Genomic DNA, 26,431 nt, shown 5'->3' on the forward strand with positions numbered 1-26,431 from the left:
AGTGGAGCCATTTACCAGTGCTTAACAGGATATGGGATTGAGTCTAACTGACTGAGATAAGACAGAGAATGATCATAGACTAGGTAGATTTCCTCTTCATTTTATCTGCCTATTGTAGATATTTCTTCATAGTAGTATCTAAAAGCTGAAATGGCAGAAATAACATCAGCACCTGGTGGATATGAGCTTGCTGATGTACACCAGCTGAGAATCTGATCCAGTAAATATAAAAGTTGTGTGCTTTTTATTCTCACCATATCATTTAATAAAGAGAGAAGATTCCCAGGACAGTAAAGTGTATCATGTTCAAAATAGGACTATGAGCCAGAACTCCAGGCTGGTTTTTAAAATACGTTAAGGCTATACTTGGACCACCCCCGTTTAAAAGCTGTAAACACTTCATTTTGTTTTATTGTTATAACATTTAGAATTTGTTACTGTTGCTAGTAGCTGAGAGTCTACTTATTTATATCATGCCATGTTTACATGTCACTGTACACACTGCACTTAAATCAGTTTGCATAATATGTTAGAAGTGTTTTGTTAAGAATGTTTAGATTTACAGGCTTGGTGATTTCATTGGAGTTGCTCTGGATTTACAATCGTGCAAATGAGAACAGAGCCTGGCTACAGTATTTAAGTATGCAATGCACAATATAATTCATAGTCCAATATATGCAGTTTTAAATTATACCTACAGAAATATTACTCAGACTTTACGTAACAATTTGTTGTGCTTTCCTTTTCTTACAGACTTACTAAAGAAAATGTGTAGTCTTGTTCTTTAGGAGGATGTAATCATAGAACTGTTCTGCCATCTGGAGTATATACCTTATATATGACACTAGTGTAAATCCAGAGCAAGGTGGTTATTGGCTTTGTACTAGTGTCACTGAATGCAGTGTATGTCCCGATATTCTTAAAAACTCTGAACTTTCCAAACATGAAATCAGTTATTCCCCTGCCAGCCTCTGCTCTACTGGGATTAAGTTTCTGAGACTGATTCAAAGTTGACCAAGATGAACCATTGCATTTCGTTTATTAACTCAAATATTAGAGTTAAACTTGCTTGGTTATATATAGCAGTCTCTCAGGATCCCAGCCAGGTACTCATACTCATCTGAGATTAAATCCTAATATTTGAAAGTTTATATAGTTTTTCTTCTATCCAAAGAGTTCAAAACCCTTTACAAACAAGCCTTACAACACCCCTGTGGGGTAGGTATGTTAGTATGCCCATTTAACTGAGGGGACACAGGGGCACAGAAAGGTTATCTGTCTTGCCTCAGGTGGCCAGACTTGCAGATCTGTAGCTGTTCCCCCTTAACTCGCATTGCACATTCTGCGCTTCAAGTTTGGGCAGTGGCATGTAAGAGAAAAACAGATCCAGTGTAACAAAGACAACCTTCCTACACTGGTGTAGAAAAAAGCCAGAGAAAAGGTCCAGAATAGGAATTCCTCTCCACAACCCCACCACCTCAGTCCTCTCCGCACCGACTCCCTACAAATTAATCAATTGCCGCATACAAATATGTGATTGTCCCTTTTCTCGTGGTCCCTTAGTCCCCCTTCCAATCCATTCATCCCCTACACCAGTCCCTCAGTCAGGGTGGATAATAATCAATGATTTTTAAAAAAGAAATAAAAAAAACCAACAGATTTTTTTAAATTCGGATTTTTTTTGATAAAATGCTTTTTGAAGAAAAAAACTATCTTTGAGCTATAATGTATCTTTAGATATCTCATCATGGAATAGGGATTACAAATTCTAATTCTATACTATCGGACAATATATTCATGTAATATTTAAGAAAAGTTTTGTGAATGAGTTCCAATAGTTCATGGATTAGGGACCCAATTTTATGGGGTTCCACAGGCTTCTGTATAGATTATTTAAATTAATCTTTTTAGCTACCCAGTGGGACTCAGTGCTCAGTCTAGAGGATACCATCAGATATGCTTAGTTTTGCAGTTCTCAAACTGAGGATTTGTGTCTCCAGAGCTAACATGCTTGTTAACAGCAAAAATGTTCTTAAATAAATAAATAATATATAGAGGTGAGAAATAACAGACCTCAACCCTATTGTCCCTCTGCAAATTTGTGTACACAGAGTCAATCCCTTACCTCTCTCTAAAAGTGCAGTTTTTAAAAGTTCAATGAAAAGAAGATTGTTGGGGACAGAATAGATCTGGACATGGAGAAGAAGTCTGGAGATAAATATGAGAAGCAAGGGACATATGCTTGTTTTGTTAAAATATTATATGTTTGCTGTTGAAGAAAAAAATCCAGAATACTTAATATTGTTGTTTTAGTTAAATAAAACAATTTAAATGTCTGTCTGGTGATGTTCTCCTCCTAATACAGCATGGCACGAAAATCCTCCAAATATTAATGAGTAACCTGTTGAATTGGAGATAGTTCACCTCCCAATGACTTCATAAATATCTGCTTCAATTACTTATAGTAAATGAACTAACTAAACAATCAGTCTTTTTCTGATATAGCTGTAAAACTAATCTGAATTTTTTTCAAAATAAATCACCGTTTAAAAATGTATAGTGTGTACCTTCTAAAAATGAAAGCTACATCAATCTCTGCATTGTGAAGAATATGTATTAAGGGTATAACAACCAACAAGAATGCACTTTTACGTAGAACTCCATGATTAAATCGAGTCTTCCTGACTAGTGATTTAAATCAGTTTGATTTAAATCAAATCCACCCTGCCCTCAGTTATCCCCTTTCCTGCCTCAGTTCCTCACCTAGAGGCTGAGCTTTTCTCCTCAGCAGCAGCCATAGCTTCTGGTGCTGAGGAGCCTAATGCTGTGTCTCCTTCCCTGGCTAGGGGCTCAATCGTCTCAAAGCTCCTGTTGCCTGACACCTTTCACAGCTCCCTCAGGGTACATCTACACTACAGGGGGGAGTCGATTTAAGATACGCAAATTCAGCTACGTGAATAGCGTAGCTGAATTCGACGTATCGCAGCCGACTTACCCCGCTGTGAGGACGGCAGCAAAATCGACTTCTGCGGCTTCCTGTCGACGGTGCTTACTCCCACCTCCGCTGGTGGAGTAAGAGCGTCGATTCGGGGATCGATTGTTGCGTCCCGATGGGACGCGATAAATCGATCCCCGAGAGGTCGATTTCTACCCGCCGATTCAGGTGGGTAGTGTAGACCTAGCCTCAGAGTTTCTCATGAGAGGCTCTGAGGGCAGTGACAGGACGGGAAGGGGGGCAGGCCCTCAAGCAATGACCCTGCCCACTCTGAGAGGCTAGAGAGTCTCATTTCAGATCAACAAGCCTCATCCTCTGGCCAAAAGGTAAAAATTAGGCTAGCTGGGCAGATCTTGCTGATTCTATTGGAGCTAAAACTCTGATAATTGCCATTATATGTTTAAAAACAATGACTACTCTAGTACATCTCTATCTACAGTGTACAGTACAAACAGTTTTGGGTGGCAGAGGAATTGCCACTTGCTCAGGTACACATCTTTTCTTTGCACCAATGTGCATCTCCCTCCATTTGGGGCTAATGCAGAATCTGGCCCACAGTTTCTAGCAACTAAGGTTTAAAGCAATGGAAGCAAAAAGGGGCGAAGCCATAAAATTTTCAAAAGTGAATCTAATTTGGTGCATTAACTTTTGGCTGTACTACCTGGGAGTCCTGAGTCCTGAGTTTTTCAGAGGTGCTGAGCATTTACAGTAGTGGGTGTGGTATAAGAATCTGAAGAACAGAACAGAGAAGGGCAAGATAATTTTGAGGTTTTGAGGCTCATAGCATATGGATTTGTTTTTCATATTGTAAACCTGCACCCAAAACTTTGGGCACTTATTATAATACATTATGTTAAAGACTGCTCCATTGTCCATACAGGGATCCTCTAAAGCCTTGGAGTAAAAATGCTGTTTTGATCATCCCAAATTTGCAATGTTTCAGCAATTTTAGGCTTAACTTTATAGTTGAGAGAAAAAAGAGTCCTCTAGTATTTTAAACTCTGTTAAGGATATTCTTTTAATTAGGAAATATGCAAATACAGTTAATACAAATGTACAGAACCTCAGCCAAAGCCCGTTGAAATTAACTGGAGTCTCTCCATTAATCTTGGTCATTGGATCACGCCATATACAACACCTTGTTAGTTAAAGTACACAGCCCATTGACTGAGCTTGCTAATACTTCTGTGAGGTAGGTATTGTAATATCCATCTTGCAAATGGTAAACTCATGCACATCGAGGTCAGTGTTCTGCTCTAAGGCACACTCTAGGCACACTCCCTCATAAATGTATTCCAGATGTAAACTGACACACGTTAGTTATCAATGCTTTGTTTTTGACACAGGTATATTTTCTAATTACAGATTGTGAAAGTTTTCTATGCTTTCTCGATTACCGTGTAAGAGGTGGCTGATGGGCATTTGAAGACCTGATATTGCTTTATCAGACCATCCAAACAATACATTCCCTTTGTTTATCCATGTAATATACGTGTCTGATACTACGAACACTTATTTGCATAAGCAGCTTTATTCATGTATTTACATGTCTTTGGGATCAGAACCACAAATCATATATAAAGTAAGTATAATGGAGGGATTTTACGGTACAGAAATTATAATCTGAAGGGAAACTGAACTCACCAAGGTATCTTTAAAAGCGAGGTAAAACAATAAATAAATAAAAAGGTAGTATGCAAAACTGATATTTATTTGTATTCTGATCAGTGTATTAACATGCTGTTTAATTAGTCTAAATTATGATACATTTAAACAGTTAATGATAGGGTGAATCCTGCTCTTTAATTGTTCTGGGAACAACAACTAAAATGACTTTCTAAAACATATTTTTCCAAAGGGAAGGGAAGAGGGAATCCTGGACCCCATCCTGGTGCCTAAGAATGAGAGATCATTAAGCAGCTGGAAGGATCAGTGCACAGCACATGGATCAGAAACATTCATAGAAGCAGCAAGTATTGTATATTGCCTCAACCCTTCCTGAACTTTCCCAGTAAATACAGCATGCTGACAGCCTGGCATCCCTGCTGGGTGGATCCTGCAACTCCAGGAGGGAATGGCACTTCTTGTTTTTAATTAGCAAAGGTGAAAGGTGAATTAAAACTAGCTGTTTGGCAAGTCGGAGCAAGGGACTCAGTTCTGAAGAGCACCAAGGAGGAGGGTTCCCCCCCCCCCGGAATGAATTGCTGAGCAGGAGGGACTGAAAATACAGCTTCTTCCTGAATCCACTGGCAGAGTTACTGAAGAGAGCTCAAGACACAACACTGCAGAGTAACGCCTTGGAATGTCCTCTCCGTTTATAAACAATTGTCGCAGGGAGAGAATATTTTTACATGACATTTGCACAGCCTGACAGTGTGGAGCTGTGTGCTGCTCTGATGAGAACTGAATTTCCCATAGAGATCCTCACAAACTGAACAGAAAAAGACTTAACTGCATTGGGAAAGTCAAGAGTGGAACTTGAAGCTTTTAAAAACAAAACAACTAAGTGAAGAAGCACAAGAATTTGATCTTGGGCAGCATGGCATCTACTAAGGACCTTTTAATCCTGGCACTATATGGCTTGTTACTAGAGTTACCGACCGGATGTCATACAACAGATACAAGGCTGCCAAGATTACGTCTGTCACATAAAGGTAGGTCAGTATGTCAGCTAGGTTTTGTGACAAATTCAACCTTGCTGTAACTCCACCACTTCAGTGGAATTACTACACCACGGATGAATTTGGACACTTGACAGAATGAAATATTCCTATTCAGAAATGAATCTGAATGATTTTTCCTGTGCTTAATAAAGGGTGCAATTTAGTTTGCTGTAGACAGCAATATTTATTTTAAAGCATTTCTACTGATTCATAGTGGCTACTACAATAGCCTTTTACACCTTAGAGTGCATTAAACTAGCTAGTCACTCTGTCATTATTCTCCATGTTCTGTGAAGATTGTTCTCTAACAAGGATGAAATGCAATAGATAACACATGTGATCACTGAATAGTTTGTGATATGCTGTCTTCTACCGGGTAAGTCCTAAGCAGTTAAATGCCTGTTTTATACATTTTGCTGTGGATCCAACTTATGTACATAGTGGGTGAATTCCTGTGCAGCCTGATGAATCATCTTCTAAACTAGCAAATGTCATCACACTATAATTAAAATGACTAACTGCCAATATAAGTCTGCTTTCAGATTGACTGAATTGCCCAAAGAGAAATGTCATTTTGCCATGAAATAGGTGGGTGGGTATAAAACTCTTGACTCTTTATTTTAGTTGCAGTTCACCTGAAGTTTGAATCCCTCCTCCTTAATTCCAGATAAAATCCTATTATGAGCCAAATTATGCCCTCATTTGCACCTGGGTAGTAGGGTTGCACAGGTTTAAATTCATTCACGGGTTTCTTTATTTCAGCTTGAGACTTTTTTACATAAATACTTGTGCAGTTCCATGCAATTGTAGTTCTCTGCAGCAGCACACACATTAACAGATGACATAACTAGAAAATATGCAGCCAGATTGTTGTTGCAGAAGAAGTTAAAAGGACAGCGTATGCATCATATGCCCATAATCTGTCACTAAGAAATGTTTTTATATTACCTAGTGTACAAAGATTAAAAGAAAGTGACTCTCTTCTTTGCTGACCTAACAAGGATGGGGAGGCAGGAGGGAAGGAAGAAGGAAACGTACTTGAGAAAAATTACTGTAGTTATTAAAACAGACAATTAAGCTCCATCAGTATGAAATACGTTATAATAGCAATTTTTAAAAAATGTATTAGCATCAGACTACAAGTACACATTGTACAGAGTATAAACTAGCACGAGACTAAACAGGATTTAATTGTCTTTTATATAGCAATCTGAATTACCAGTTATGGGAGAAAGAAAGGAAAAGCTGAATAGGATAATTGCTCTGAATGTCTTGTTAGAGGGCTAATAGAAGTGGGTTTTGCTTTTATAGACCATTTGGAACACTTTTTAGTGGAAGAAAGATTTGTCTTAAGGAGCTGTTTTGTAATTGAACCAGTGATTAGCATCAATGAATGAAATGAATTGATCCTAGTTTTATACAGGAGACCTTATTTTTTTTGACATATGGTTTCCAAAATACAGTAGCAACTATTGATAAGTGTTGACTTTATCCTGCTTTATGGAATCCCTCCCTTCTGGAAGCAACATATTTGAGTGTCAATTTCTTGTTAGGTGTAATTAGAAATACTATAAGTATCATAGATATTACTTGGTAGTGATGGGGTGGGGGAGAGGAAAAAGGCTCAGTGAATGAGATAAATAGTCCTACTGTTGTGTTAATACAGGGCGCTGGATTAGCTGCCACTTTTGGCAAGCTTCCCATGATGGTTCTGTAGGTATTAAATGTTTCTACTCTCACTTAGTGGGGTAAATTGTTTTTCCACTGGTTAGAATCAATGTGCATTTCACTGCATGCTGCTTTCATTTTCAGAGAGCTAATAATTTGGTCATAACACATCATAATTCTGTGATGCTTTTAAATAGATTATAAAATACCAGTTTCTCACTCAGGGCCAAATTTTGACCCCACTGAAGCCAGCTGTCACTGATTCCAATGACTTTACCGTGACAAAGATTTGGCCCTATTGTATTGACTCTGCTCCCTGATATGGGCACACTTATCACCACCTTATACTCGGTACATATATGTACAGCAACTGATTTTACAAGTTACACTGTGCTGGGTTCCTGTGTGCATATTCAAAGTCAAAGGTTAGAAGTGTCATACCTGTTTGCATCCTGGGAACAGCTATTGTAATTCTCCCAGCTAAAAGAATGTAGCATTCAAGAGCAAGACAATGACTAAATGTCCTTGCTCTATTCACTAACCAAATATGAATAGCAGGAGGGTCTCCCAACCTAATTTTATAGTTCCAGAGGGCTGTTGCTCTGTGTACCAAACAGGCAATAGGGTAATTATAATGAAATTATGACTTGTCCTCTTTACAAAGCCAACCTATGCTTTGGAGTAAGTTGCCATTTTGAGATAAGTGACAAAGTCCATATGGATAGTAAAAGTATGGAATAACCTTAAAATCTGCACAGAGACAAATTTATAACAGACACTAATGAATGGAACTGCGTTTGCTATTCACACTCCTCCTGTTTGTGACTGTGTATGTTTGTGGCAAATCAGGACTTGGAAGATTATATGATAGATAGTTTGGACAACTGTATGATAGGTAAAAAGAACAGGAGTACTCCTGTTCTTTTTGCGGATACAGACTAACACAGCTGCTACTCTGAAACCTGTATGATAGGTAGTACAATGAGGTATATGCCCAAGAATCAAACATATTTTTAACTCATCTGTTTAAAAAGATTTGTACTTCAAAACATCTAAAACATTTTCCATGAGCTAGAAATCAAGGGAGGAGTTTAACTTATTAATATTTAGTTTAATTTCAAAAATGGCTCATTTGAAATAGCTGTGAGGCAGGAGATCCTTTATCTACCCAGCAGGCAAGGACTGGCCAATGGCAGTGCAAACTTTTCACACCCCTGCGCAGCAATATCAAGTTCCTGATGCACTAGGGTAACCTTTGTGGATGAGAATAGCACAGTCGCCATGCTAATTAAGGGAGAGATTGTGTAACCCTTACTCATGTGTATCAGCACCTACTCACGTAATTAGCTTCCATGGCAGTTCATCAGTAGCAGTACATTCTTGAATTACCAATACATTTGTCAAGCCTCATATAAACTGTATTGGTGATTTTTAGTAAGGTGGGCACCTGTCTGCAAGAAACTGGGGCTACCAGTTCAGCTTACCCAGAACCTGCTCTTGCTCCCACTTAAGTCAATGAAAGTTTCACCACTGACTTAAGTGGGAACAGAATCAGAGTTATAGTTAACTCAACAGCCATCAGATGTTTGCAGCTTTTGGTTACTACCCTGTTTCCCCGAAAATAAGACATCCTCCGAAAATAAGGCCTACTTACAGTTTTGCCTCTCGTTGTAATATAAGGCATCCCCCCGATAATAAGACCTCCCCGATAATAAGGCATCCACCGATAATAAGGCATTTTTCATTTCTGAAAAATAAGACATCCCCTGAAAATAAGACCTAGCGCATCTTTGGGAGCAAAAATTAATATAAGACACTGTCTTATTTTCGGGGAAATAGGGTAGTTGTCTCAACCAATTTGAACCAGTGACAATGTGTTCCCTCTTCCATTATGATTTCCCTGAGCCATCCATTCACCTTTCAGTTATCAGGAGATTTATACCAGGATTTAGAAAAATGTTCTTGGTTTCATGTTCATTCAGTGCTACAGTTTTGCCTAAAGGTCAGGATCTGATGATGAACAATAAACATCTTAGGGTGCATTATTACATCAAACTATTGATTCATGCTGATTTGTAGAGTTACAGATCTATTACTGCTGTGTTCACTATTATAGAGAAATAAAGTTTCTACATTAGTATCTTACTGGTTGACAGCTATGTTTAAAATGATATAAAAATCATTAGCTCATTTTATGTATAATACAGACTCTGCCTAATGAGGTGCTAATGGAAGCCAAGTTTATAGGCTGATGGTAAAATTCGTTCCCAATATCCCACAGTTAGCACTCTCAGCACTGGGAAAGACATAATTAAGGTGCAGTCAATAGACACTGTATGTTAAACAGAAACTATTTATGTTACATGTTGAAGTAGGACTGGTTTTGCAGAGGAGGGTAGGTCTATATTTAAAAGCTCGCACAGCCGTGTTAACAGGATCTGGATCAAAAGCTTTCATGAAAATGTTTGATACCCGTGCACAAATTCAATTTACAATACATTTTAAACTACGCTTTGTGGTAGTGCATTTTTGTGTTTGGCAAAGAGAAAAAAAGTAGAGAAATCCACCCAAAATTAGCCAGAGTAAACAAAGGAGGCTTTGGTATAATAATAATAAAAAGATTGTTTTGGTATCTGACTGTGTTCAGTGCATGAATCCCTCCCATCATTTATTTTCACTAGCTAATTCAAGAAATCTCAGAAATTAGAGATGAGCGGAGAAAAAAGGTATTATCTCATTAGTCCATTTCCCTGCAAATGTAGGTTTCCTCCTTACATTATTAACAGATTGTCAGGTTGGGTATTAAATGTGCCAAGTGGTGAACCTTTCATCTCTTCCCTTGGGAAACTGTTTGACAACCTACTGCATCTCTGTCAGGAAACTTTGCTGATATTCAGACAGCTTTTCATCCAAATTTCCTTCTCAGTTTCATCTTATTACACCTACTCATATCACCTAACTCCACTCAGATATTTGTGTTTATTTTGCTCCTTTGCCACTCCTTAACCAAGCTGTACAAAGTTACCCCTTTAATCTTTCCTCATAATCACGTCTCAATCCCCGGACCTTGTTCTTCCTTTTTCTCTGAACTCATCCAATGTGTGGGTTTTACCCTTCTGATAAATCATATCTGTGGAGGGTATATGTGCATTTGAAGGCGTCCTCCGCCTCAGCCCATCTTCCTAATTTCTATTTCAATTTCCTATTTCTGTTCTTAATTCCTCCTGCAGTTTAGTGAAGTTGTAGGCAGGCAGAAGGAGAAGTTGGACTAAAAAAGAAGTAAGCTCTTCTCTAAGGACAAACAATTTCAAATAAGGACAGGAGAAAGAACTGAAGAGAGGCAGAAAACAAGAAGGTCATCCATATGTGAATGTGAATTTTAATGTATATGATTAATTTCTGGGTTTTAGGTCTGTTTAATCACCATTGAGGGCTGTTGTAATTTGTTAACAAATTTGGTTTGTTGTCATTGTAGTTACGAATGAGGCAGCATTGCCACTGCAACAATTTTCAATTATAACTTCCTAGATGACCTCAGCTTTGAATTTTTTTTTTTAATTTTTTTTTTTTACTAAGTGTGATCAAACTGTTAACTTTAACATTGCACTAAGCTGGGACCATTCAAACTGTTCATTTCAAATCTTGTCAGTTGTTGTTGTGGTTCTTCTTTGAATTGTCTAGGAATTGTGTAGGAGCCCCAGTCATGGACTCGGACACAAAGACTGCTGCTGCCGCACAGAATGCATTGCCTTCTTTTATCAGAGATTCACTTGAAAAAACAGTCCTGATTTCTGAGAATGGATTTGCAAGCATTCACCAAACGATTTTGATGAATAGGTTGCTCATAAACTTTGCTGTTCATGGTTGACTACTCATGTTGTATGTGTGCGACTGAACACCTGAATCACATGGTATTGTTTCCGATTCCTGGCCGGATGGATGCAGCTTTTTAGCTGCAGAATAATGAATACAGCAAAATGAAGAACAAAATTCTGGGAGACAATTTTTAGATAAATGAACATTAATGATTGTAAGTATGCCAATTGCTTTATGAATGCACAGTGGTCATCTCAATACTCCAAATAAATGATTGTAGAGCCACATGAATCCTAATTAAGGCAAAGATTTTGTCACAGACATTTTTAGTAAAAGTCACGGACAGGTCACAGGCAACAAAGAAAAATTCATGGAAGCCTGTGACCTGTCTCTGACTTTTACTAAAAATATCCCTGACAAAATGGGGAGCCAAGCTGTGGGGTCCCCATGCTGCCTGTGGAGGATGGGCAGCTGCAGGGGCTGCTCAGAGCTCTGGGGGCCCCCACCGCCACACCTATGGGGATTTGGAGCTCCAGGGTCCCCTGGCTCAGAGCGTTGGGGTATCCCACCACCCATAGCGGCTGGGAGCTTCGAAAGACTCTGGGATCCTGTGGCACCTTGGAACTCTGGGGCCCTGCTGCCCTCGGCAGCTCAGAGCTCCGGGGAACCCCCACCGCCCGTGGCAGCAGGGGGCTTTGGTGTACCCCTGCCGCCTGTGACAGCTTGGAGCTCCCAGGTCCCCTGCCCCACCGCGGCAGCCAGGAACTTCAGGGGGGCCCTGCCCCCTGCGGCAGCTGGGAGCTGCAGGGGGACCCTGCAGCCTGAGCAGCCAGGAGCTGCGGCCCCGCCGCCCATGGCAGCTGGGAACTCCGCGGGGGCCCTGGCATCTCTGGCCACGGGGACCCTGTAGCTCCCAGCCGACAGGGCTGAATTCACTGTGGTCGCTGGAAGTCACAGATTCCATGATTTCTACAACCTTCATGAAAAAATTGTAGCCTTAATCCTAACCAACTCAGTTTGCTTATAATCTGCTATGGAGGCCTATTCTCTCATTAATATCACAGTAAATGGAAATTATTCAGAGGGCTCAATGAGAGAGTTACCTATTCAGGCTCTGGGTCAGATCTGAGCTACAACTGGATGAGGATCTGGTGCATTAGCGGTACATGACATGAATTGGTATACATTACTTTTTTGCGCTTGGATTCTTCACCACACATGACGTATGTAGGTCTCTGCAATTCTGAGTGTTTGGGAAATTAAGAACTATATTATGGCTGTAGTTCTATGGAATGTGGCTGTGAATAAAGACTAATAACACTGCTCTACAGCCAAAATGCTTCTGAAATAAATGTAGTGAAACTTTACTAATTCTGGGTCACTGAGAACGAAAATGATGCTTAAAATTGTTGATTGGCTCTAGTTTTCAAGATATGCTATTGGGTCAATATATACAACCCTTGACTCGGGAATGGTGGAGGATAAGTGAGTTATAAAGGGAAGGGATCTCAATTTAAACCAGAAATGACTAAAATACATCTTTGACTGGATCTATGACTAAATCTATGACTGGGTTTGGACAATACTTGCTTTTTAGGCAAAACAATGAATGATGCAATCTGAAGCTGGTATTGTGTCATACATGATCTGAATTGCATCATGTTATTCCTAGAAGTCATGGATGATGCAATCATAACGAAGCTTACATCACTCTGCTGAACAAATTGCCCTATATCAGCTCTAGAAATCATATAGTGTCGTGCTCGATTTTGCAAAGGGACACATTTCTGTTTAGCCAAAGTGAGCAGAGATGCCTTGTACTTGTGTGAACAGTGCAGATAACTTCTGCTATATTTGTGGTGAAGTGACTTTTGCATCACAAAAGCGCAGAATAACCACTATGGTTAAGAAAGCCTGTCACCTTTATTTTGGCTGCAAAATTGGAGATCAGGACAAGAGGTGGGCCCCACACATATGTTGCAACACTTGTGCAACAAATCTTCGCCAGTGGTTGAACAGGAAAAGGAAATCTATGCCTTTTGCAGTGCCAATGATTGGGAGAGAGTCAACAGATCATACCAGCAATTGTTACTTCTGCATGGTGCCTCCAGTTGGGAAAGATGTGTCAAAGAAGAAAAAGTGGACTGTGCATTATCCAAACATTCCATCAGCTATACACCCAGTACCCCACGGAAAAGGACTGCCGGTTCCTGATGCACCAGAATCATTCTCACTTGAGTCAGACGAGGAAGAGGAAGAGGATGAAACTTCTGGTCCTGAACCATCAATGTCACAGCACCCATTCTCCTCCTCTGAACCACACCTCATAACACAAGGTGAACTGAATGACCTTGTCAGGGATTTGGAACTACCCAAGAGTAAGGCAGAGCTGTTGGGCTCCAGACTACAGCAGTGGAATCTCCTGGCAGGTGATGTTAGGGTTTCCATGTTCCGTGACCGTCAAAAGGATCTTGTCCCATTCTTCTTCAAGGAAGGTGATCTTGTAGCCTGCAACAACATCGATGGTGTGATGGCAGCCCTCAACATCGTTCACGATCCAGATGAGTGGAGACTGTTAATTGATTCATCGAAGACGAGTCTTAAAGCTGTTTTACTGCACAATGGCAATGTTTTGCCATCAATTCCAGTTGGTCATGCAGTCCATATGAAGGAAACCTATGACAACATGAAACAACTTTTGAGTTGCATAAACTATGGCCAACATCGGTGCCAGCTTTGTGGCGATTTGAAGGTTGTTGCTCTCTTGCTTGGTCTGCAGACTGGATACACAAAGTACTGCTGTTTTCTCTGCGAATGGGATAGTCGTGCAAGAGATTCCCACTACATCAAGAAAGATTGGCCACTCCAACAGTCATTGGAGCCTGGTAGGAAAAGTGTTCAGCATCCACCACTTGTTGAATCAAGGAAGATTTTGTTACCACCCTTACACATCAAGCTGGGTCTGATGAAGAACTTTGTCAAGGCCATTGACAAAACACAAGCAGCTTTCAAGTACCTCCGTGGAAAATTTCCAAGATTAAGTGAAGCTAAGATAAAGGAAGGTGTCTTTGTTGGTCCTCAGATTCGTGAACTTCTTCAAGATGATGCATTTGACCATGCACTGCGTGGCAAGGAAAAGATGGCATGGAAAGCCTTCCAGTTAGTGGCAATAAATTTTCTCAGAAACAACAAGGCAGACAACGACAGGTTGTTGGTGGAAAACCTCCTCAAGGCATACAAAAGCCTTGGTTGCAACATGTCACTAAAGATACATTTTTTGCACTCTCATCTAGATTTTTTTCCACCAAACTGCGGAGCAGTGAGCGACAAGCACGGCGAGCAATTTCACCAGGATATTGCAACAATGGAGAAACGCTATCAGGGCAAATGGAGCCCATCAATGCTTGCAGACTATTGCTGGACAGTGACAAGAGATGCTCCGTTTAATGAATACAAGAGACAAGCCAAAAAGCGCCGAGTAGACACTGAATAGGACTAAACTATGTACATAGTAGTTTTTTGCCTTTTGTTTCATAATAAATTTTATTTATATAACCCTTTTGCTGATTTTTTAAAGTAAAGTGTTACATAAACAGGACAGGTGAAATATTATCATGTAAAGCAACCATAAACACATGAAAAGACCTAGGTTTACAATTTATGATTAAAACTCTACTATCTACACAATATACATAGACATAAAATGTAAAAACTTAAATATCTTAGAAACAGTAGCCAATCAGTTGTTTTAATTGTCATATTTGATTTCAGCACATCAAATTACATAATAAATAGCACATTTTATCTCTGAAGCATATGACTTCTCAAAATTTGTAGCCCAGTGTAACCAGAATTATGAGAGTTTAGAAACAATCTGTGTCTGTGTCTTTCTCTATCTTTCTCTTTACCCAAATTCTTGAGGGTAGATAGAACTCAGTGTCAGTACAGAAATGTCCTAGGGGGGAAAAATACAGATAGGAGCTCTTTTGCCTTAGGCTCGTTTCTTTTTCTCTCTCCTTTTTTGCTGTCTCCCACTGATCGGACAACTGATTCCTTACACTGAACCCATGGCGGTTTTTAGGCTTTTCCAACTGAGCCTAAAAGTGCTCGTTCACCAGAGCTGGAATTTCTGGAAAAGAACTCACCAGCTCCTCTCATAACTACATCTTATTAACAAAGGCTTTTGTGGGTTTTGTTGCAGCAAAATTCTGAGGGGATACACTGTATTGGTGTTTGTCTTGAAGCAGACAGCTTGCAGTATAACTTCAATTGGCTTGTTGATTTTGTTTTAGAGAACTGGGTGTCATCTGAAGTTTCTAATCAGTTTCTCACTGCTTTCAAAGAGCCACCACCATCTGTTGTTGTAAACTTTTTTAAACACATTGCCTGAGTTATTATTCCTCTGGAAATGAAAGCTGTATTTTAGTTAAATACATGCAGGATTAATATTATTTATGTGATTTACAGTATGCTGTGCAGGGCCACGCATCTGTTTCAAAACTTTTGCGAAACTTTTGGGTCAATAAATATTGTAAAACTGTGTGGTGGGAATACTAAATATTATTAAATCTGGTCGCCTGGTTTTCTTCATGTAGTCAGTCAAAGATCATGAAACCACAAAGTGCAGCCCTCATTAATTAGAAAATATTCATTTTTTTTTTTAAAAACAGACCCTGCAAGGAAAAAGGTGCAAATCTTTATTTTACAGCTGAAACCCATTTAACTTGAATACATTATTCTTAATGTTGTGTTTATTAGATAATCCGTTCTGCACTTAAATAGCCAGTTAAGGATCCAAGATGGCAACATGAAAGAAAAAGTTGAGGACGAAAGCTGGTGAAAATTTTATGCTGCTGCAAAAAAACACTAACTACATTATAAGCTTGGTTTCAGTTAAAAGCTTCTGTAAAATGAAGTAAATGGATCTGTGTTTGTTTTAAAGAAATTGAAATTTAAGTTACCTGCATAAATATTGAGTTTTGGGAACTGAGCAAATCTTCTATATACACTGACTTATTAAAATATTATTCCCTTTTCTGAAAATTAATAATTCACTTAATGCAGACTTTCAATAACAAAAATGTTAGCAGCCTATCGTGTCCATGCCTTTGGCATTTAACTCTGGGAAATGCCTTTCTCCCCTTTCTCTCTCACTTGTTTCAATCTGCCTCGGTGTTACACATTCTCACTCTGGAGGAGGAAAGTTATGAGCAGTTCACCTTGTTAACCAAGTCAGTTGTGGGCTTACATAATTGATTTTTTCCCCCCTCAGGCTCTTCTGTAGTTAAAATGAAGCTATAAAGTGATTAGATTTCACCATGATGGATCTCTCTGTCCTGCAGCTCTGTAATATTCACAGTGAATTTTGCCCTTACACAAAAAAGGAGCACAGAAATAGACCACCAGATGATTGCATTTCAGGAAAATCTTTGATCTTTGTTACCATCATCAAAAACCTGAACAAAAATACTTGCGGTGAAATTGATCATTTCTTGTCACGGTGTTGGTTAAGAGAGGAGAGAGGACGTTCTCTCTTTGTGCACTTCAGGAATCCTTCTGCCCTAAGATCCTTTGCCACTAGATCTTTTCAGAAGTCATTTAAATTGCATCATATCAGTGGGCATCTGGATTCAATGCTTAACCTCACTACACCGAGTGAGCAAATCACCTCAACATGCTTTGCCCATCCTGTTGTTTCTTTTACAATCTACCAGAGATTTTTGGGGTTTTTTTACTAATGGGCTATATGTAGGTCCTCCCAAATATGATTAGATGTGAAAGATCTGTTTACGGTTTCTGTACAAGTATACGCAGGTGGTCTGTAACCTCAGACATGACAACATCGAATTCCTGCCAAACCTCTCCTGGTGCTGGTCTGATGCACTCACTACGAATAGGAGCCAGTAGCTGTAAAGTTTGCATAACTCATACAGCTAGAAGAGAAATCTAAATAGACTGAAAACTTTAACTCATCCTTAAATTACTTTTTATTAGGCTCAGGTGAAAACAGATACTTGCTGGAGAACTAGTTCATCCACCTTGCTGCCTATCTGAACAGATACAACACACAATATCCGTTGCTACTTATTAAGTCAATTAGGACTCTGATCTAAAGCCCATTTAAAGTCAATAGGAGTCTTTGTGTTGACATTAATGGATTTTGGATTAGGCCTTGAGTGCAGTGGAGCTGTTTTTCAAACTGAAATGTTAGTCAGTGTGTAGGAATATCACCTGCTTGTGTGCCATGTTTTAAACCTATCGGGGAAGACTGTCAGTGTGAAACAAAACCTTACACCATGGTATATTATCAAAAAACCCTGTTTTGAGATACTAAAGTTGCTGTATTATTTATCTCCAAAGAACTTCATGATTAACACATGTGACCACCATTGGTTATGGATAGATTGCATGGTGACACTTGGACCTTCAAGAAGAATACTCAAGATAGTTATCACAGGCTGCACATGTTAGTTGGGAAACTACTTTCAATGCTTCTGGAAGACAACAGGTAAGAAGACATATGAGATAAAGCTTGAATCAGCCTATTAACCATTCAACTTGGAGGAAACTCTGGAGTTTCCTAAGTGCAAAAAACCCTATTTTTCATAGGCACCCTTATGGTAGTCCAGGTTTTAACTCACATTATAAGTTTATTTTATGTTAACATTCACACCAGAAACCTAACTATGAGTTACACACTTTCAATCAGGGGACTTGAAACAATATCATATGACTTATGTGACCAATTGTAACTCAGCATAGTTTGAATTATTGGATTGAGTATTTAACAGCAAAGCATGGAGTAAATGCAAGGTTAGAAAACTGATATATTCAAGAAAATCCTGATCTGTCAGCAGACAACAGGGAAAATGTAGTGAAATAAAGTATTTAATGGGACTTATTCACTCAACTGTAATAATATGTTGATTATATGCCAGCATCCTGAGAAGGGCAATATATGGTTCACTTTGGAGTCTGATCCGGCTGCAGCTGTTAAGCAAAAAATAATAGAGTATATGATTCTTATGAAATTATGTTGCTGACATTTCAATTTCATCAGCACTGAAATGTTTCGGTTTTCAGGCAGTATACCCCTTCTGTGAAGCATCTGAATCTCATCCTTTGTCTCTGTTTCTTTATCCTCAAAAAGAATATTTACTAACAGATTTAGGAGGGGTTTAATTGGAACTCTCTGGTATGCTAATGATTTTTTTTGGCAAGCTGCTAATAAAACAATTCTCTAAGCCAAAGAATTAATGTTTGGAAGAAAGTCATATAAGTGTAGGAAGACTCAGGATTCTGTATGTACCTACTCTAGACTTACCTCCTTTGTGCTTATTTTTATTTAAAGGGCTGTTGACTTCAAACTGTGAAGGGATTTAAGCTTCCCTAGGAAGTTGAACAATGGGCTTCTTACGGGTGCTAAATTTGTTTTATAAGGGGGGGAGGGATATAGCTTGTACTTGTAACATACAAAAGATTTGTTTAATAGGCTTAATAAAAAAGCGAGAGCAACTGTAAACGTATTTTACTTGTTGACGTACAATAAATGCCACAGAAGGACTGATCATTTCTTACTCTGATCTTGCTGACCTTCGCTGAAGAGAATGATTTAAAATGAATGCAGAATATTGTAATCCTCAAAACTTCAGTATCAATAAATTGAGTTTTTTTCCTAGCTATTAGTCCTCAACACAGTGTTACCATAATTTAATATCAGTACTCTTTCTGGCCATTCTGTACTTATCTTGAAGATAAATCATCACTTATGTCACATTGCAGCCGGAAAGCTAAAGGCTAGTGAGTGTTGCCAAGAACTACTGCAACTCTTATTTACAACTAAGCCAAGTATTTTACTGTGGGTGGGTGTGTGGCATAAGCAAGAGTAAAAGAAAATAAGCTTGCTCATTTGTGTATTAAATGATTCAGCTCAGCTGATTGAGAATGTTGTGATGCAAAGCTTGGAAATATCTGTTCTCGCTGAGCACAGAAAGATGTAAACTGGTAAGCAATATACTTGGCTTTTAGGACTCTCATGCCTGTTACAAGTCTTTGTTGCAGAGATGTCGTGTGTCTTTGTGTGTCGTTCAATCTGTCACTGTCGTGTCTTTCTCTGCTCCCTCATCTCAGGCCTTACAAAGTCCTTCTGCATATTTTCAGAAGTCTGGAAGAGCACCCACTTTCAGGAAACACAACAAACGCAAAAAGGGTGTGTAACAGGCTCACTCATGGTTGGAGGGATTAGTTGGCACCACCTCCTTCGGTTGCTCACCCCCTTGGTCTCTATGGACTCAGGATGCTCCTTCTTCCTGGCTTGGCCCCTTTGGCCAGGTCACTATAATCCTTCCCTTCTGGGGCATCAAAGTCCCACTGGACAAACTGTCTATCTGTGGTCTCTGGCATTCTTCTGATTCAAGTCAATAGCACTTCCCCAGTGTCTGGTAGGGACCTCAGACCCACTTGCTACTCCAGGTTCCAGCCCAGGGATCCTAAAATCATCAGCCAAAGTCTACCATTTCCATGAGTGTTTTCCTATTTGCCCTCTGCAGGCTTTCTTCTCCACCATCTATCTATGTAAACCCCTTCCTTGGGCTCAGGATCCCAGGGCTTCTGCCCCTTTCCCCCTCCCTACCCCCACACCCAGGTTTCTTCCGTCTTTCCTCACTATGCCCAGAGAGTGACTGCAGACCTCCACCTCTTCCTACCAGCCCTGCCTACTCCTGTCCTACATAACCCCTGTAGGAGAGGTGTGGGGTGAACACCCCATCACAGGGTGATAGGTTGCATCAACCTGTTGATTAGTCTATTGTTTTTCACAATGACACATTGCAATACAGAGAGTGTTTTACTAATTCCAAAGTGCAGGTTTTTTTAAAAAGTGGTTCCCAGTAAATGAATGTTTGCAGTTGTACTGGTCTGGAAGAATGCTACACCCTGACAACTTTGTATTGCATTTCTTAAATACTTGCATTTTGGGGATTTAAAATGGTTCATGTTGTTGAGAATAACAAATAAATAATTGCAAAAAAGGGTGATTGTTTCTCTAAAAGTGGCTTTGAGTACAGAGCTTACCTTTTTACAGTCTAGCCATGTGATATGTCAAACATTTAATCTAGAAATTGTGCTGAGGCCTCATTCGGCTGTCATTAATGGCAATGGCAAAATTCCTGTGAGTTTCCATGAAAGGAGGAACAGCCAACAGGTTCCCTTGCTTCTATCCTTCCCTGAATATAGACCTGGCTTACTCATTTAGAGTCTGATCCTGCAAGGCCATAAGAGCAACAAATCTCCATGCCCCCCATGCCTCTATATCATATGAAAGGCAGACCTCACTGGACATGCTTCTCAGATTACTTTATAGAGCGTTCCAAGGTCTATGAGTGCAAGGAGCTATACTTGTGATTTATTATTTTGAATTATTGTATTATTGTGCTGTTTAAACATGTGCCCTTTACTTTTCTAACACTGGAAGAGCCCCTTTCAACTACATGGGAATAGCTCTTTTCAATGTTACAAAAATGCAGCAAATAACTTTACAAAAGAAGCTCACTGCTGGAGGGTACATACTGTGGGAGAACATGTAAGCTGTCAGATCAAGCCTCTGTGCTCTTAGAAGTGTAGCATATGCCTGGTTAATGACAAATACTTACCTGAAAGCACGTCTGAGGACTAATGAGGATTTGAAAGTAATAACTGATAGTGTGTATACATGCTTGCAAGGCTGCTCATAGAGTGTGCCAAGAATTTTGTAATGATATGGAAATATTGTGTAAATTAGAACTGTTATGAGATAGTGAGCTAATTGGCATACATTGGTGCCCCACAATGATGACTGGGTATGTTGCAGGATCCAAAGGGAATGCCGAAGGGTTTGTTTGAAGATGACATGTCTCAGCATATCTTGTGTCTAGGATGGCATAAACACAACTTTATAACTTTATAATAATATAATATTATAACTCGGAGAAAGTAGATATCAAGCCTATGATGAAAGTTTGTTTGGAGTTTGTTTTCCAAGTTAGTCACAAATTATATTGATGACTGTAGTCCTATGGCTTGGTCGAGGTATCTTGCTGAGGTGTGTGAGTATTTAGTTTGAAAAATGATGGGAAGTTTCTGAAGACTTAGGACAAGTCTACACTACAAAATTAAGTTGACCTAAGTTATGTCTACTTACAACCACAGCAGTAATTAAATTGCTTTGCATGTCCACCCTACACTCCTTGTGTCGGTGGTGTTCATCCACAATGGGAGCGTCTGCACCAAATTAATTGTCACAGTGGGGCATTGTGGGACGGCTTCTGAAAGGCAGTAAGAGTCGATGTAAGCAATACAGTGTCTACACTGACACTGCGTCGACCAGCTTACATCGACTTAAGTGCTACGCTTCCTACAGAGGTGGAGTTAAGTCAGTGTAGTGGGTGAGTTACATCGGTCGGAGCTGCATTTTAGTGTAGACCCTTACAGAGTTAGGTCAATGTAAGCTGCCTTATCTCGACCTAACTCTGTAGTGTAGACCAGGACTAAGATTCTCATATGCACTTTGTCCCAGAGGTTTGGTTTTGATTAGAATGTTGTTCTTCAGTCTATAAGGTCTGGTGTCACCAGGCATTGTGATTTGGATGACAGAGATTAGTTGTTAAAATATTCAGAGGAGGTTCCATACTAGTCGTAACTGTATTACAACAACATGGAATAACAACCTGTTTCTGTTGGTGTCTCAGAGTTTTGAAATTGCTTTCACTGGAGATATAATCAGGCCTGTAACTCTTTGTTCTACTCATTTGATACGGATTTATCTGTATGAATAGAGAGAACTACAGAATGCGGTAAGGGAAGAGTGGGAGTTGGGAAGCTGGCATGGCAAGCGCTGAGCTTTGCTTCAGCATTGTTGATTGAACACCACTTGTACAAGACTGTTTAAATCCTAATTTGAACACCTCTCTGTTTTGCTTTTGAAGAGCAACACCTTGTAGTGATGTATATCTATGTTGGGGGTGGAGATGAACACCAGAGAACTGAACGGACAGTCCCTGAAGTTGGGATATCGCTGTAACACTGCTGAGTGCAATTATAAATAAATTACTTACATCAAGATATTACTTGCAAGGAGTGAAATCCTGGCCTTATTGAAATCAGTGGGAGTTTTGCCACTGATTTCAACAGGGCCAGGATTTCACCCACGAAGTTTTCCCTGTGTATAGAGACTGGACTGGAATTTGGTTAATCTAGGTTTGATTCCTGGTTTTACAATAAATTTCCACTATGACTTTGGGTTGGGATTTTCACAGGGACAGCTTGCTTAATTTCTTACTTACTATCAAAACTATGTAGTTAAATGGCACATCAGGTATCAGTGTATTTATTGGTAACATTCATGAATATATAGCAGTATAAAGAATTATCAAACATTTGCAGCTCCAGGATGGCTATATCTTCCTCCTGCTTACCATGCTTACTGAAGGAATCACTGAATGCGGGACTTCTAGGATCTCTGGTCTTCATTTTACAACCACTGAAAATTTTACGAGGACCCTTTGAACCTTAGCCCTACCACCACTGCTTTCAGAGACAAAAACTTCCATTGAACTCAGTTGGAATGAGAGTAGGCTCTTTTCAGGCCAATATGACTTCATGCTTATCCAACTTCTTACACTCTTCCCAGCTCTACCCACAGGAATGTCCATTTGGGTGCTAATCCGTCCTATGGCTTTAGGTAGGAGACTAAGCAACAGCAAGCCCCATTCAGTAGCATACAGCCGGATGTAGAGCCTGCTGAGCCACGGCTGGAATTTGACCAAATATACTCAGTACCTCTACACTACAGTGCACTTTGTTCAATATCCTGCTGGACTGACCCCATCCTGCTTGTACAGAGAAGCAGTGTAGTCTAGAGATTGGAGCAGTGACCTGAGAGTTGGGATGGTCCAGTGCAGGGGTCGGCAACGTTCGGCACACGGCTCGCCAGGGTAAGCACCCTAGCGGGCCGGGCCAGTTTATTTACCTGCTGAGGCGGCAGGTTCGGCCGATTGTGGCCGCGGTTCGCTGTCCCAGGCCAATGGGGGCGGCGGGAAGCCGCGGCCAGCACATCCCCGGGCCCGCGCTGCTTCCCGCTGCCCCCATTGGCCTGGGACGGCGAACTGCGGCGAGTGGGGGCTGCGATCGGCCGAACCTGACAGATCAGCAGGTAAATAAACTGGCCCGGCCCGCTAGGGTGCTTACCCTGGCGAGCCGCGTGCCGAACGTTGCCGACCCCTGGTCCAGTGGTTAGGGTGCTGGCCTGGGACTTGCAAGGCCTGGCTTCATTTCCTTGCTGTGCCTCAGGCTTCCTGTTTGTAACAGTAAGCAAGTTACTCAGGCCAGGTTTACACTGAAAAGTTAAGTCAACCCAGCTACATTGCTCAGCCATGTGGAACATCCACACACCCTGAGCAAGGCAGTTAACCTGACCAAACTCCTGGTGTAGGCATCACTAGGTTGATGAAAGAATTCCTCTGTGGACCTAGCTACTGCCCCTCCCATCACTGTAGTGAATGTCTACACTGAAGTGCTATGGCAGTGTAGCTGCTGTGCTGCAGCGTTAGTGTTTCAAGTGTAGATTAGCTCTCAGAACTTCCCTGCTTCACAGGGGTCATTGTGAGGTTAAATACATTTAAAAATTGTGAGGTGTTCAGCTACTATGATAACTGAAGTACCTTACATAGATTGTCAGAGACTTCCCTAGTGTTCCGTTCTCAGCTCTGCTACAAAGTAGCTGTTAAGACCAACTGAAAATTATTGCCTTAGGCCAAGTCTACACTAAAATGTTAGGTTGACCCACACCCTTGAGCAACGTAGTTAAACCGATCTAATCCCCTGTGCAGACTGCGCTAGGTCAGTGGAAGAATTATTCAGTTGACCTAGCTACTGCCTCTTGGGAAAGTGAATTAGTGATGGGTGAACACTCTCCCCCTCCACTTCCACCCGGGGCCCAAGTTTAAGTGTAGAAACATAGCATGGATGGCTTAGTTTATTAATTTGTAAAATAGGTGTAATATCTCACATGGGTCTCCTGGGGCTTAAACTTGTCAATTGCTTTGACATCCTTGGATGAAAGGAGCCATGTTAAGTGTAAAGTGTTGTTATTTACACATCTACCCTCTTATCTGGGATGATAGCAGTTGCAGAAAGGCATGGGAAAACTCTGTAACATTCTTTCACCACTTCTTTCATCCAAGGATGTCAAAGCAATTTACAAATTAAAACAGAAGGTGCTACTAAAAGTCACCCTGATTCATTCAGGCACAGCAAATGGAACAAATAGGCTTCAAGAGAGATTACCAAGGCACCAACAGGAGACAGTCATTAAAAATTAAATAAATAAGAGCAGAGCTTGCTTTGGCTCACAAAAGAACCAAGCCACCTTTACTTTGGCAGGTATTCATCTTCTCCATTCCTGTCCTCACTTCTCCCTGTGCACTGCTGGGAAACTTGCTCCGGTGAATAAATTTCATCCAAGGTTTAACTGTTGTGGTAGGAGCCAGATAGATGATCTGTCATCAGTGCTCTAACAGTGCTTTCACCTCTGCCCAAGTTCCCATGTAAATCACAAACTATATAAAGAAGAACAGGAGTACTTGTGGCACCTTAGAGACTAACAAATTTATTAGAGCATAAGCTTTCGTGGACTACAGCCCACTTCTTCGGATGCATATAGAATGGAACATATAATGAGGAGATATATATACACACATACAGAGAGCATAAACAGGTGGGAGTTGTCTTACCAACTCTGAGAGGCCAATTAATTAAGAGGAAAAAAAAAAACAATCAACTCCGGTAACAAACCCCGATGCCAACTCTGTCCACATATCTATTCAAGTGACATCATCATAGGACCTAATCACATCAGCCATACCATCAGGGGCTCGTTCACCTGCACATCTACCAATGTGATCTATGCCATCATGTGCCAGCAATGCCCCTCTGCCATGTACATTGGCCAAACCGGACAGTCTCTACGCAAAAGAATTAATGGACACAAATCTGACATCAGGAATCAAAATACTCAAAAACCAGTGGGAGAACACTTTAACCTGTCTGGTCATTCAGTGACAGACCTGCGGGTGGCTATATTACAACAGAAAAACTTCAAAAACAGACTCCAAAGAGAGACTGCAGAGCTAGAATTGATATGCAAACTAGACACAATCAACTCCGGTTTGAATAAGGACTGGGAATGGCTGAGCCATTACAAACGTTGACTATCTCCCCTTGTAAGTACTCTCACACTTCTTATCACACTGTCTGTACTCGGCTAGCTTGCTTATCACTTCAAAAGTTTTTTTTCTCTTAATTAATTGGCCTCTCAGAGTTGGTAAGACAACTCCCACCTGTTTATGCTCTCTGTATGTGTGTATATATATCTCCTCATTATATGTTCCATTCTATATGCATCCGAAGAAGTGGGCTGTAGTCCACGAAAGCTTATGCTCTAATAAATTTGTTAGTCTCTAAGGTGCCACAAGTACTCCTGTTCTTCTTTTTGCAGATACAGACTAACACGGCTGTTACTCTGAAACAAACTATATAATCTGTTTCACAGGTAGGGCATAGTGCAGCAGACATACTTAGAGAATCCAGTTTATCACTGACTAATATACATTAGGTTGAAGATATTTTCTTATATATTAGTTTTAAGCATCATGCCTCTTTGGATTTCTTGTTGTACACCTCTACCCCGATATAACGCTGTCCTCGGGAGCCAAAAAATCTTAACGCATTATAGGTGAAACCACATTGTATCGAATTTGCTTTGATCCGCCGGAGCGCTCAGCCCCGCCCCCCCGGAGCGCTACTTGACCACGTTCTATCCGAATTTGTGTTATATCGGGTCACGTTATATCGGGGTAGAGGTGTATCTTTACAATAATGCAGTGGTCACGGACAATATAGTAAATGAATAAAACCCTGCGGAGAGGGATTTTCTCCTGCAAACAGATTTTCCCCAGCAGACACTTGCTGTTTTTAGATGGTGTGGAATTACCTCTCCTGCCTTTGCCACAGCATTTTGGCACTTTCCATTCTGATCACAGAGAGATACCGTTTAACAGTGCAATTAAAACTGCGATTAATCACGATTAATTTTTTGAGTTAATCGCACATGCTAACTGCGATTAATCAACAGCCCTAATTATTACCTTAGAATAGCTCATTTTCTTCCTACTCTTTGTGGCCAAAAAGTCTTCAGTGAGGTCACTGAAATCCAGCTGGTGAAACAAATCACACTCAGTTGACATTGATGTCAAAT

At 40.3% G+C, this 26,431-nt stretch overlaps 1 protein-coding gene across 1 annotated transcript in view; it reads left to right on the forward strand.

Annotated features, from left to right (window-relative positions):
• Positions 1-5,278: 5,278 nt before the first annotated feature.
• Positions 5,279-26,431, forward strand: part of SEMA3E (semaphorin 3E) — a 229,448-nt gene continuing 208,295 nt past the window's right edge. The window contains exon 1 of the mRNA XM_054017241.1: positions 5,279-5,649. Within this exon, the coding sequence (XP_053873216.1) occupies positions 5,535-5,649 (115 nt within the window). The 5' untranslated portion in view covers positions 5,279-5,534. The remainder of the gene's footprint in view (positions 5,650-26,431) is intronic.

Source organism: Malaclemys terrapin, chromosome 1, assembly GCF_027887155.1.
Source record: "Malaclemys terrapin pileata isolate rMalTer1 chromosome 1, rMalTer1.hap1, whole genome shotgun sequence".
Classification (NCBI taxonomy): domain Eukaryota; kingdom Metazoa; phylum Chordata; order Testudines; family Emydidae; genus Malaclemys; species Malaclemys terrapin.